At 39.3% G+C, this 14,957-nt stretch overlaps 1 protein-coding gene across 1 annotated transcript in view; it reads left to right on the top strand.

Moving 5' to 3' along the window:
* ctnna1 (catenin (cadherin-associated protein), alpha 1) overlaps positions 1 to 14,564 on the top strand; it is a 77,526-nt gene extending 62,962 nt beyond the window's left edge. The window contains exons 17-18 of the mRNA XM_040016077.1: positions 11,555 to 11,689; positions 12,754 to 14,564. Coding sequence (XP_039872011.1) covers positions 11,555 to 11,689; positions 12,754 to 13,044 — 426 coding nt within the window. The 3' untranslated portion in view covers positions 13,045 to 14,564. The remainder of the gene's footprint in view (positions 1 to 11,554; positions 11,690 to 12,753) is intronic.
* The last annotated feature ends 393 nt before the right edge of the window (positions 14,565 to 14,957 follow it).

Genomic DNA, 14,957 nt, shown 5'->3' with positions numbered 1-14,957 from the left:
TTTGTTTTGTTTAAAAAAATAAATAAATAACAGTAGTACATAACAATTCGTGTTTCAAGTTACATGGTGGTGTTCTGTCAAGGTTTTCATTACCTGAATTTGCAAAGCTTTTCTTTTTTCTTTTTTTTTCCTTTGACAAAACTTTAACAGACAAAAACAGAAAACATCCACTACATGAATTACTTTTTTCCCCCCATACTTCTTTCTTTTATTTGTTCTTTTGTCTGTTTAGAAGCAAATCAAAGAAACAGGCTTGCGCTGTGGGGTCCTTTCAGACATTAACTGCAAAGTGTTGTGACTGTGATGCAATCCTTACCAGTATTTACCATTTCTTTCAGTGTTAAACCCTCATTCTTCCATCTCCCCCCTCCCACTTCCATCACTTGTTCACATCTATTCCCTGCCCCAGTGACTATGGTCCTTGACATCAGGAAACACACATTCAATTATCCATGGCCTAGGGGTGGGGGAAAAAATCAATACTGTGTAGTATCGTGATATTTTGTTTGCTAATAATGTATCGATACAGGGACAGCAGAAATCGATATTTTGTTACAAAAAAGGTTTTTGTGGACTGGAACATGCTCTGACTTCAGAGCATGTTGATCCTTTTTCTGAGCAAGAATCCTGACATTCCTTCACTGTCCAAATGTGTTTAACTTTTTTTTGGCAGCAATAAACATGACAGTTTACTTTAATTTAAGACATGTTTTATTTTAATTACGTTTAAAACTTTTTTATTTAATGTAAAATTATATTTTTAATTTACTTTCAAATTCTTCAGTTGCTGAATGGGCTGCATAGTTTTCATAAATTGCATAGTTCAGAATAGCTATAATTGTACCAGATGGTTGCATTCAGTTAAGTTGGACTAGACTGTAATACAAACCGTTCAGTTTGTCAACAATAAAACTGACTGAAATGAGAGAAAGACTGAGTGCGAGACTTTGATATTAGATAAAATGAATATTGATAAAGTTTACCTTTATGTACAGAATCTGAATATCGCAAAATATAAAAAAAAAAAATTGCAATAATATCGTATTGTGCGTTAAGTATTGTGATAATATCGTATCGTGGGATGTATGGTGATTCCCACCTCTACCATGGCCTCATATTTCACTTAAATACTTGCACTGTAGCGCTCCACAGGGAGACATGTTACATGATTTATCCCCCAACTTATTCATGTGCCGTCTCTAACGCTGGGGCTTACCTTTTTCTCTCCAACATGTATACATTTTGGTGTGAAATCATGGAAGAGTTTAGTTATGATGTTTTTAACAAGACACGGTTGTCAGTTTGAGGCTTTCTCCTTAAATACATCACTTCCTTTTTGTGGTTTGACTATAATAGCTGTGGGTTTTGTCAACTTGTATTCAAGAACACAGTCACTCAGAAAGGCACTCACTCATTTTAGATGTCGAAGCCAACGAGTTTTATCAAAACTTTAACAGTTCTTTTACAGCTGATAATATAGGTGAAATGCTGCAAAAGGTAGAAGCCTGTTTGTTTCTTTTAGAGTTTAAATTAAATACTTCAGGGCAATAAGTTTACAAGCTGATCTGGGATTTATCCGTTTCTAATTACTTACTATACATGTACTTTAACTGGCGAACTGCCAATTCCTGTAACCTTTATTTCCCCTCTGATTCAAATGGGAAGGGGTTTTTCAAGTATCCTTTCCATATTTCCTGCACAGGGAGAGGTCGTGGTTATTCCTTCTTGTAGCAGAAACATCTGCATTCAGCTTTAAGCAGATTCCACCCCCCACCCCACCCCCCCATAGTCTGACATAATGAGCTGCTGGCCTCCTAATACCCTGCATATCTGATGTTTTATTTAAGATGGCCTCAGATCCTTAATATTACAACCCCACGTGTATCAAAAAGTAACAGTGCTACCTGTACTGACCTAATTGCATTTGAATCATCTGAATAGGGAATAAGCTCTGGAAAGTGACTTTTATATGCCTCAGTGCTGCTTTTAAAGATGCTTATTCACTTTAATGAAAACAGCGCTATCCCCCAAAGAAAACAGATGGGTAACTGTGCAGGTGTGAGTGTGCATATCTGTGTGTGCATGCCTGCATGCAAGCATGTCTGTTGACTGACATGCTTCTCCATTTGGGTGGGTGTGTGTGTGTGTGTGTGTGTGTGTGTGTAATAGATTCGGGTACCTATTTTGCATTTATGTACTAAACTCATTGTAGGTACTTGTTTCTTTATCTTTTCTGTGTATGTGTTTTGGTTATGTGTACGCACTATGAGAGGATTTTGGGGTTGGAGGCACTCAAAGTATGAATAAATGAAGAGCTTTGGCTGTTGAAACAGAAGTCTTTGCCAAGAGTGAGGACCCCTTCAGCCTCTGAACCCATCCAGCTGTCCCTCTTAGCCTTTCTCTCTCAGCAGAGACCAAAACACTCGCAGATCAGGCGACACTCTCCCATAACACATCAGCCAAGGCTCCCAGGGATGGACATGGGGTAGAGACGAGGGGAATGATGGAGATGGGGGAGAGAGAAAAAGGGGGCATTGCATTTGCGTTGAGAGAGAGAGGTATGTCTCTCCTGAGAGATGAATCTATTAAGAGTGCTTCGCCTTTTAATTAGCAGCATAATTGCCAGGTGGCCGTTTTTAAAAATTTATTTACGCAGGCTGTTTATTTTTAGGGCCATATCTTTAACAAAGCAGGAGATGCCACAGGCCCACTTGCAGCAAAGGCAGTGCGCTATAGGATGGTCTGCATACTCCATCAGCAGTGGTTAAGTGAATCACTACCAGGATGCACATAGACTGACAGAGTCTGAGAAGCAAAGGCAAAGCTGGGACTGCTCATTAACCTAGGCATATTAATCACTTGCGCTCTGTGCCTCTGGCCTGCAGGGCCTGTGAGGGTTTGCTCCTCATATAAAACACATTGGCAGATGGTCCCAGACTGATAGCACAGCATCTCACCCCACATTTCTTCTTTGTACAACTGTGTCATGATATGCTTGGTACACGAGTGCTGTGTTCAAAAGAAATGTGCAGGTGGACATGGTCTAGTTTGGGGGTTTTGAGAAACTGTTAAATATGTGTAATGGAGCCTTATTAAAATTTAAAGAAATGAGTGTAGTGCAGAGATGAGCTGCAGGATTTAGGTCATTGCTGTACAAAGGTCTGCACTGCAGTTTATTAAGAATTTATGACCCTCCTCTGCAGGGCACCTTATGAGAATTACATCTGAGGGGCCAGTAAGCAAATAATGCTATGTAATTGAAATTTATAATGCAAATGTGTTAGCCGCTATATAGCCTATAAATTGCAGCTGCTTGCCTTCTTACCAACACTTGCATGTACACATGCAAACACGAGCACATAAAATAAGGCTTACATATTTGGAGAATAGGCATGCACATGCTGTATGCATTTGTTGCGCAAGCTTTATTCTCCTGATGTTTACTGACATACATAATGTACTTTTCCAATTTGCATTCAATCAGTAAAGATTTATGGTGATCCACTGGCTCTGTCGCTGGTCACAGTCTGATCCAGGCTCCGGTCCTAGACACTGTACTCAGGCAGGGTTATAAATTACCTACTGCAGAGAAGAAGGAAAGTCGCCCAGAGAGCCCACAAATTCTCAACTCAACCACCAAATGAAGATTTCTTTTTTGGATTTCTTTTTTTCTAACTAAGCACCATCAGCTCCCATTCAGTTGCATTTTATTATTTTCATCCATCCATATGTTGCACTTGTCCATTTCAGAGTTCCCAGGGTTGCTCCCCAGCTACCATAGGGCAAGAGGTGGGGTACACCAAGGACAGGTTGCATGGCCGACACAGGGGAAAAAACGGTCAACCATTCACACTTGAATTCACACCTATTGTGAATTCAGAGCCAGAAACTATTTGCTTTAGAGCGTCAACGTTAAATGTAAGTGTTTTAACATGACTCTCTCTGGCCGTGCTAAGTTATCAGTTTTGCTTACAAGTCCGACAGTAAAATGCCTGACTGACAGGTGAAGTGTGAACATTAAAAATTGATGAGGACCTTTTAATTGGTCCCTGTGGTTACCTCGACAGTGGGTTGTTTTTTTTTTTGGTTTTTTTTTTCTCCCTTCCCCCTCCCTTCCTGGTGTGCTCCCAGCTTGATGTTCTCCTGTCTGCTTCAATGTCACATTAACATTCCCAAGTGCCAGTGTGATTGAATCAGCCCAAACCAAATACGGAGCTTCTTTTTAGCAGCTGCAGTTAAGAAATGTAGCTATCATCACATAGTTTAAAATGAACTGTTGGTTGCCCATGGCAGATTTATTCTTGACCCTCAATAGTAATAGAATCAGCACTAGCTTGGTAAAGTAAAAAAGAATGGGCTTTACAATTAACCTTTACTGGAAAGATTTCTGTGAACAGAAAGCAAAGGAATATCCACTTGATCAGAGGTCTTACAAAGAAGATGCAGGGCTGCAGGATAATACACCACCAGTATACTGATGGAGTCCACCGTTTTAATTTGTTTTTCATGGTGTTCGTTTATCTTGATGCGTGCTCAATAGGGATGGGTATCGAAAACAGTTTCTTGTTGAAAACCACTGTTTTAATTCCTTGGAATTGTTTGCCATTTTTGCAAACGATTCCCTTATCGATTCCAGTCGCCCCGAATGACGTCACCACGTTGCAGAGCGTCATTTACCTGGCAGTAAACATGGCAGCTCAAACGCTCAAAAGTTTGATTATACTTTACGAGAACGGATGACAGCAGGGCAACTTGCAAAGTAGATATTTCATTTAAGGGAGGAAACACTACGAATTTGCTCACAAAACACACGATAACCTTAAATGAATGTAGTGTTTTTAATTCTGCTCCGGACTCGTGAATCTCAACCCAGCAGCAGCGGTAACATTTGTACGTCCTCTCCCGTTAATGCGGCAGGTAAATAATCAACTAACAGTGCATATTATGTTAGCGCGATCTGCCTTATTACAAAACCTGCCATTACTGTGCGCTGCATTTAGGTGACCATGATGAGAGAGACAGAGTCTGGCTCAGATGCTGGCAGTTCTCGCTGCAGTCTACCGGTAGCGTCTCCTTTCAGGCCAGGATAGACGAATGTCACCGAGCAGTGACTAAGTTTGTGGTAAAAGGCTTGAACCCATTTGCCACAGCAGGTGCCCCCAATTTTTGGTAAGTGAATGTGTTTAATTGTAGGCAAGGACATTACTGGATATTCTTGTGTAATTGCTACAGAATAATTTATGTTATACTTTGTTATTGCTACAGAAGAATATTTATTTTATTATTTTACACTTACAATTTTTTTTTCCTGGGGACCCTGTGACACCCCATTGAAGAGCCATAGGCTGGATTTCTGAAGATCTCACTGTTGGGTTTGTAAGGCCATGTTACTCCTAAATTTCTATCTTGTTCAAAGAGAAGATATAAAACAAAGTTCTAAGCTATTCGACCATAGTGTTCTCCTTTTTTAAAAAGAATCGATAAGAGAATCGATAAAGAATCGAATCGTTAAACAGAATCGAAAATGGAATCGGAATCATGAAAATCTTATCAATACCCATCCCTAGTGCTCAATCATCCATGTAATTAAATCCCAAAAAGTTGATTCTGTTCATCTGGACGTAGCGTTTTCAGTGGGAGAAACGTTTCATCACTCATCCAAGTGACTTCTTCAGTCTCAGCTGACTGCACGTTTCCCAGCCTTATAAACATAATGACTGAAACTAGCACCACTGACAAATGGACTTTGATCAGTGGTTGTTGATCAATGGTCATGACAATTGGATATTAATGATCATGAAACTGATCTCACAGCCCATTGTTTGTCATTGGTGCAATGTTATGCAAATGTGTTTATAAGGTTGGTGAAACCTGTAGTGTATTGTGTCACAACAAGTCAGGCATACCAATGGGAAAATGCATATCTCATCTTTGTCTTACATGGCACGTTTATGGTTGTATGGTTGCGAGACCTAAATGGTTACACTTTAGAGTCCTGGGAAGTTTTAATCCATCTAGTTTTTATCCACAAGTAAAGCTGCTTTGAATTTCTTACTGCTGAGGTTTTTCAGTTTGTATGCTTTTGAAGCCATCCCATTTTTTCACTATTGTACTTTTTGCTGCTGTTTTGGTAAGTTTTAAACCCCATATCATATACTAAGCATTGTTTATGTTGTTGCGTTATCTTGAGATGTCTACACAGACTATAGCTGGAAATTGATCACTTCCCGTCAGTGCTTAGCCATATCTCGTACTTTAGTTCTCGCCTAAAGAAAACAGAATGGTCTTTTCAGCGCTTTGTTTCCTGTATCTCCAGAAGAGTTTGCCATGAATCTTTTTTTCCCCCTTTTTTTTTTTTTGTTGTTTTCCCGTGGCTATAAGCACATTCTATCTCTTTCATCTCTTCTTGCAACCCCTGTGGCAGTTTTGAGGTGTAATCGCAGATAAAGGTGCCCAGCGGCTGGTTGTCCTGAAGGTCCTTTGTTATGTTAGGCATAGTTAATTATCCAGAAGCTTCTACCAGACAGAGACTTGGTCTTTTTTTTTTCTTTTTTTTTCTTCTCCTCCACCCAGGAGTAGTTGCTCGCCTCTGTCAGTGCGCCCCAGGGTGGCTGTGGCTACAATGTAGCTTGCCATCACCTGTGTGTGTGTGTGTGTGTGTGTGTGTGTGTGTGTGTGTGTGACTGGATGTGTAAAGCGCTTTGGGGTCCTTATGGACTAGTAAAGCGCTATACAAATACAGGCCATTTACCATTTTTACACTTGTATGCAAAAGTTTGCTAATTGTATATGAAATTAATTTAAAGTATACACTGGTAGTGCATAAACATGTTTGCAGCAAAGCTTGTTATTTTGACTTAAAAAGCTAACTGAATTTGGCCTGGACAGACTGAACCTTTGTCTCCAGTATATCTGAGCAGTAATTCTGTATAGACAAGCATACCGACAGGCAAGGTTCTGTATTGTAGTATTTATTTTTTCCCCATTGAAGCTATTAAAATGCATCCACAACACCAGACTGTCAAACTCACTTGAATAAATGTTTGAGTGTTTAAGCCTGCCTTTCAACTGTTGGAGAACAAATTACCTATTGGTGTTTTATTGTATTTTTTTTGTTTTGTTATTATTTTATTTTATTCTTATTTTTATTTTTTTATAGGGTTGAAAGATGCTTTATCAGTACAGTTTTTTTTTTTCTTGTTAAACTTTCTAATTGCACTTACAACTAAGTCATCTTATCTAAATGAATGTATAAATGGGTCATTTTGAGTAAACAAGATAACTGGAAGGAAGACTTCAGGAAGCAGTCCAAATTTAGAGACTAGAGCAACAGGTCCCTCCAATAAATACAGTAAGAGAAAACACTCAATTGCCTGAGGACAGTGGAGACTAAATTTTCTCATGACTGAAAAGCAAACGTAACAGAAAACGCTTCTTGGGTCCCATTGTTGCATGGCTCGCCCCAACAGGTTGCTGGCAGACACATTAGAATGCCGCACCGTGAGTAAATATTGGAAATTGGCATTTCCTCTGGGTGATGCGTCCGGAAAGGTCAGCGCTGGGCGGTGGCAGCTCTGTGGCTCTGCCTCTGCTCTGTATAATAGAACTGAATAGCACTCGCCAATGATGGGACCTCACCATCCGATCATTATTTAAATCATAGATTGTGTGCTTTGTGTTGAGTAACAGAGAGAGCTTTGTTCAGCATCCTGCACTGTCATTCTTATTGCCACATTTCCTGTTTTTTGTGTGCAGTGGATTGGAAAGAAATACATTTTGCTTTTGATTGGATTGTGATGTGAGCTTCTCTAGAGCTACAGCTTTGATGCAAAGGAAAGAAAGAGCTACCCACTCTTTTCAGACCCACATAAATGTGTAGTACACTAAAAGTCTTGTAAGGCATTGTTACTGAAGAGATTCAATTAGCAAACTAGAATACTGATCTGGTACCCATTGTCCCCATGTCATCCATTGTTTCACCTTTCTTTTTCTTTAAAAGGTACTTCAAGAAGTGAAGGGGAGGCAAAACTACACTAGAATCTTTGACATTTCTGCCTGTACTGCTGGCTGCTTTTGAAAAGATTTGTCCTTCTAGTTTGTTCTGAAAAGATAACCAGAATTGTCTCTAGTGCACCTATTCTTGATTTGCCATCTCTCCACAGTAGCTGGCAAGGCAAAGTTGACTGTCCTATTAAACAACTGTTTTTAATTTCAGTTTATTCACTAATAAATTAAAATACAAATTCCAATATGATCACTTACAAGAAAGCTTTTGCGCAGCTCAATTTGACAAATGACTACCCACAGCTTATAAGTTTGTTCCCAAACACCAGATAATCTACACTCATTCCCAACATTAGATTGTCTTACTAACCTGAATCGCTAAATCTCCTAAGAATCACATTAATCCACTACATCCAGTGAGTGGTACATAAAAATCCTTAAGTTTTTTTATAATTCTAAAGTTTTGCAAGATCCTTGCAAAACTTTATCTAACCTTTTATCTAAAAGGTTAGATAAAAAGGCTTGTATGCAATTTTAGAGCAGCACACAGACAAGACAAAAATAGGGAGTGGTGTGTTCTAATAGTTAAAAACTCACGCAAGAGCAGATTTTGTTGAGTGAACAGTTTCAATAACAGGCTAGATTATTAACTTGACTACCAAGGGAAAGTGCTTGCACAGCCTGCAGATGCAATAACATTTAGGTTGTAAAACTACACCTGAAGTATTAATTATTTATAGCATAAAGTCTAAAAGCAGAGATATGTTGCCCTTTGATCCACCTGGTTTTAAGGAAGCGTTGACGTAACAGTGCGGGTAGTTATTGAACTACCTTGGTTTTACCACCTGCATTTATCGCACTTCTATTTTCATTTGCAGCACCCAAACAATTCAAGGTGCTCTTGTCTCTTCTTTTTGCAACTTATGTATTCACATGTCACAGTCAGAGCAGCGTTGCAGAGTTTCCTGAGTGCTAAGTGAAGCCAGCAGCTGAGCTGAGTATGAGCACAAGTGATGCTTTCACAGTGCCCTGCTTCCAGCCATCTGAATACTTCCCCAAGCCTTCATTAGCATGGCTGCTGCATTCAGCCTCATCCCAGGTCTTTGCGTTTGCCTCTCTCTCTCTCTCTCTCTCTCTCTCTCTCTCTCTCTCTCTGTTTCTCTCTGACTTAAATGCCCCTCCCAACTACAGTTGAATCCTTTCGTCTACCTTCCTTTTCCCCAGTTGGATTTCTACTTCTTATTTACTCCTCCACTCTGTTCCCCCTCTGGCTCACTCTTCATCCCTGTCTTTTCTCCTACTTATTCTTTTTTTTTTCCCCCCTTTGCTTCTTCTTCTTTTTCTTTTTTTTTTTTTTTAAACCTTCCTCTTTCTACCATTTTCTGTGGTCTCACAGCCTTGTATTAGTCCTCTGCTGTACAATGATAATCATCTCTTTCCATACAGTTTTTAATAGGATGTCAACACTTAATTTGTCCTCTCTGCTTAGCCTGTCCTATTAGTCAGCAGTAGATGGTGATAATACAGAAAACGGGAATGTTGTTATTAAAATGTACATGGAATATCTAAGGAACTGTCCAATAAATTGTAATTGTAGATTCTTTAGGATGTTTGTGTCCTATATGTAGATGAGGTCTATTTGAGTAGTTAAAGGATGCGTTGGTTGTATGTTCTATTCTGCTGTGGTGACCCATCACGTATGAAGGAGTACAGTTGTACTGGGTGGGATGGTGTTTAAATTCATGCATGCATGGCTGTATGGCTGGGAGTGAGTGCACTATACTCAGCCGTGCACTCTGTTCTCCCACTAGGGATACTGATGCGCTCAGCAGGATTAGACGCATCATAAGTCCTAGTCTGTTTGAAGTGTCCAAAAATCAGGATCCTACTTATGTTTCCTCTTCCTCCCTCCTTTGATACAGAAACGAAAACGGGGGTTTTGTTGCCTTTGGTTAGGTTGACGCACTTGAAGAGGAGTAAAAGCCATTATAGCCAAGTGGGAGATACCCCTATGCCCCACTGTGTCATTTGCATGCTTATATACAGTGTTTCTTGTTTATCCCAAGACATGCAAGCACTCGTTTACACTCGTGTTCTTTAGCACTGACCTCACAAGCTCTGTCCCAGAGAGCTTTTATCAATTAAAAGATTGGCCCTAATTATCTCTATTTCACCTTTTTCTGTGCGCTCAAAATTAACAGCTGCCAAAGGACTCCTCCCTCTGACATTTTTCACAGACATGGTCATCCCAAATATTTTCATAGATATTTTGTGTTTGGTAGGTGATGTTGACAATTGCCAGCCTTTGATTGTATAGCATAGCCAGTCTGATTGTCGCTGACATGCTAGCTGTGACTCAAGTCACTGTAATGATCTGATGTAAAGCATCGGAGCCCCATCAGACTGCTTAGATCCTTCACTTGATGAGCAGCTAAGAGTACTGTGGCCTAATTACTCTGGTAGCAGGGGGCTTGTTTAGCAAACCAGGTAGAGCCCAAGTGTAATTGCGATGCTATAATTCAAAAAGGTTGCCAGTGCTAAACAGAATACAGTTTTTGAAGCTCTTCACTTTGAAATGGCGTTTAACTTTAATGCTTCAGTGTATTCTTTTTTTTTTTTTTTTTTTTTTTTGTCTGCTTCTGGTTGGCTTTTGATAGGCCTTGGGAACAAAAGTAAGACCCCCCTTTTTTTTTTTTTTAATTTTTTTAAAAAAAAATTTTTATTTTTTTTTTTTTAAAACCTACATGAACCTATGGTCTCCAAATTGTTTAACTGCGCATTTTAAGGTTTCTCTGCACCATTACATGCTCACTCACTGATTATACTGTATTTACCGAAGCCTGTTTGAGTGCTTTTCCAGCCCTGAGAAGTTTATTTGCACTTTCACGCCCAAGGTCATTGCTTAAGTTGTTGGCATGAAGGTGTTTTCAAACTCTTTTCTTCTAAGAACTCAAATTACTGAAGGCATTTTGAAAACAATCAATGAACTGTGCTTGGGTTTACACTTTCAGTAAAAAAAAAAAAAGACTTCACACAACATTCATATCAACACTAATTGACTGACAGCAATGTTTGCCTCCTACTAGAATTTGCATTCTGTGTGACTTGATCATATTTAACCTTGTGAAAATGAGTTATCTACCAGGTTGTGGGCGTGTGTTTTTCATTTTTGCTCAGAGCACTTTGATTTTGTGCGTGTCTACCTTACCTGTCACACTGCTATCTTATTCTAAGGAGCTTGGAAAGAAAAATGTCTGGACTCGAATGAGAGGTGAAACGTCTTCAAGCAACTCAACGAAGTCCAGACGCTTTTCTTTCCAAGCTCCTTAGAGTACGATGACCTGGATGACTGAGAACCTTCACAGACATGCTACTATCTTATCCTGATAAAGCTGAACATAATTGCATTCATAGTAAATTTAACAGTGCCAGCAAGTGACTAAACTGATTAGCAGCTACATGCAAACAGGTAATATTATTGATAGAAAGCTGTGCATAACAAGGATGCTTGCATGTAACCTGTATGTGTGTGTGTGTCTTTCTCTCATAGTGTCCTGACTCCAGCTGTAAGCAGGACCTGCACGCCTACCTGCAGCGTATTGCCTTGTATTGCCACCAGCTTAACATCTGCAGTAAAGTCAAGGCCGAAGTTCAGAACCTGGGAGGAGAGCTGGTTGTCTCTGGGGTAAGTTTAGCCTTTTCATTTTATCCTCAAGCACTTTAAGTTGCATATTCCAGTTTTCATTATCTTTCAACCTCACATCGGATCAGGCTGAAACGAGTGTTGAACTGAGTTTGAGTTTGAGATCGGATTTTTGTTTTGAAGATTGCAGGCTGGTAAAACTTGGTGACAGTGATGCAGCTTCAAACGTGGCCAAAGTGGCAGTAATTGAGAAGAATGAAGAGACTGAGTAGTGGTGCAAACTGTGCAGGTTTCAGGAAACTTGAGCTGCTTTGTTGTCAGCTTCATGGGATAATCAATGTAAACAGAACTGCACTTGTGTATAGTGAAATCTCAGAGGAATGCCTTTAATTTCTACAACAGTTCTTAAATCAATAGAATCCCACAGCTACTTTTAAAAGTTTTATCTGTTGTTGCCCAAATAAATTAAAAATACAGAGGCTTAATGACACCGGCTGCTGGTTGTGATTACTTAATGATTTATTCTCTGAACTAGAAGTTGCAGCTTAAATTTTAATTGAATAAACACATAACAGCATTTAGTGGCTTTCTCTGTGCTGGAAAGGACTAATGTTGCCCTGATGTTTCCTAACCTTTTTACTACCTCAGATAGCACTTTGCAATAAAAAAAAAATTACAAGTCCTTTAAGCACTAATTAACCACTTACTTGCCAGTTAAATTCATTTAAATATCTGTGCAGGGAATAATGAATTACTTCCTCCTTTCTGTTGGGCAGAAATGAGAATATCCTTCTACTACTTTGAGTCAAGTGTGAGTGGCGTCTCTGGGGCTGTTAAGTGTGGGGATTAAATTGGTGTGACCTTTTTACATATTCAAAATTTTGTCACACGTGTTTGTATTTCAGACAAGGGACTGGTTGTTAATGCTTTAGTCTGAACTCTTCCCCACAAAGCTGTAAAGATGGATTTAGTTCATTTTTAACTTGATATGAGCTTAAAGACGATTTAATCAGCCTTTGCTTTTATCATTTTACAAAGCTGACCCTGTTATTTTTTTTTTTTTCTTCTTTTCTCTCCCCCCCCCAACATCTCCTCCACCGTATCAGTTGGACAGCGCCATGTCACTCATTCAAGCAGCAAAGAACCTGATGAATGCCGTGGTGTCCACTGTCAAGGCATCGTACGTCGCGTCTACAAAGTACCAGAAGAACAAGGGCATGGAGGCACTCAATATGCCCGCTGTTTCCTGGAAGATGAAAGCTCCTGAGAAGAAGCCTCTGGTGAAAAGAGAGAAGCAGGATGATGGCCAGACCAACAGAGTCAAGAGATCTTCTCAAAGGAAGCACGTGAACCCTGTGCAGGCTTTGAGTGAATTCAAAGCTATGGATAGCATCTAGACCCCTGACCTCCAACCCCACACATTTATTGTTTAAAAATAACAAAGGATTTTGACCAATGAGTTTTTCTATAGATTGAGCATGTCACTCTATCAAAGAGAGAAGCTTTTAGCATATTTCTTCTATCTTTCCATAGACCGCTTGTCTGTTTGACCCAATATATTCCTCCACTGCCTCATTTTTATTCCACCAGCTCAAATGTACTCTTGTCTAGTATCAAGTGTCTATTCTTCAGAAAGGGAAATCAACTGGACAATGTTATTCAGTAGGTGAATTTAATGGATATGGGCTTGTGGTTATTTTGTATCCTAACCAGTTTCAGAATAAAACTGTGGGGTCTCCAGGGTGTAAGGCTTGATTACGGCAAAATGAGTTCTGTACTGCAGATATCAGCTATGCAAAATTTCAACTGCCTTATTTTTACCTTTAGGCATAACTGCAGTTAATTTGAATGTGGGAGTCTAACTGGTAGGATTTAAACATGTTTTGGTTCAGCCAAGTCGAGATATTTCCATGTGTGCCTGCATTTTTCTTTATGCCATTATGTATTTTGTTATGACACTATAAAAAAAATCAGACCAACTTTAAACTTTGTTGTCAGCACCGTACAATTTGATCCATTTGTACCCCTTGATTGTCAAAGGATATTTCCTTTTAATTTAACCATCTCAAATTGTATTTGAATGAGTTTTATTATTATTATTACTGTAATTGTATTGTCTTCAGAAACCAAAGGTGACGGTTTATTCTTACCCTTCTCTTTTGCTACATAACTGATCTACTTGTGTGAACCTACACTTTAAGGCACAGGTCTCCAGCAGTTGAGTCAAACTTTGTTAATTAGCAATAACTCCTCTGTGTTTAAGAGAAGCCAGTGGGCTAAAGAATGAATACACAGTTGTTGGTACTGTCCAAAGCCCACAAGCTTTCATTAGCTGTCAATGAGACCAAACACCACTACATTCTCAACATGTCCAAACTGAGGGATCAATATGTTTTTCTCTTCACATCTTAGAAGTTGGCAAGGTATGGAAATGATTATCTGCCTCTTAACTCTTATTGTTGCTTATCCTTTAAACTAATTAAGATTTTATATATAATGCACAGTCTTTAAGAAAACACACAAACCACTTGTTAGACTTTACAGAGTTCAAATAAAAGCAGAAGTTGTTAGCAGCGTGGTTTGCAGACATGTATGGTGGTGCATTGGTTTGCAGCAAGGCCTTTAAATCTTGCTGTTTTGATCTTGGAACTGAATTTGTTTTGCTCATTTGACATCTGTAAACCATAGCAGGATGGGCATGCATGTTTTTTTAGGGAACTGAGCATTTTGAGCGTTTTTGTTATTTAGGGTTTTTTTTCCCTCCCTACTGTTAACCTTTTGCTGTATTTGAGTCTTGAGTTGATATCAAACTACATTGCTGTGGATTGTTTTGTTATTGAGAGCTGACGTATTAGTGGACACTTGGTAAATTTAATGTGTCTGCTTTATATCTTAATAAACTTTAAAGTGAATCTAATCTGTTATTTCGTAATTTGTCTTTGTACCACTGCTGACTAAAGTAATGTGCACTGCTCAAAACAATTAAACACTTTGAAAACCATCATTTGATGGAAATTAAAATTACCAACCTGCAGACGGCTGAACTCAAAGACACCCCAAAAATCAAAGTGGAAGAATATGAAGCCAGTCCATTTTGCTGAAATTACTATTGCAGAATTACAAATTGGTAGTCATTTGCAGGATCCCCACATGCTTGTATGCACGCTCTTTATCAAACTGTGTCCTGGTCTCCCACATCTGGGCCAGAGCCAGAGCCCCTGGATACTCCAAGTTGCCAGTTGATAGCATTGGTGGACCGAAACATATCCCAGAGGTGTTCTACTGAATTAGAGTCAGGTGAGGACGGGGT

This window comes from Simochromis diagramma, unplaced genomic scaffold (assembly GCF_900408965.1).
Source record: "Simochromis diagramma unplaced genomic scaffold, fSimDia1.1 OVJJ01000685.1, whole genome shotgun sequence".
NCBI lineage: Eukaryota > Metazoa > Chordata > Actinopteri > Cichliformes > Cichlidae > Simochromis > Simochromis diagramma.
This window is presented reverse-complemented; position numbering and strand designations above follow the sequence as displayed.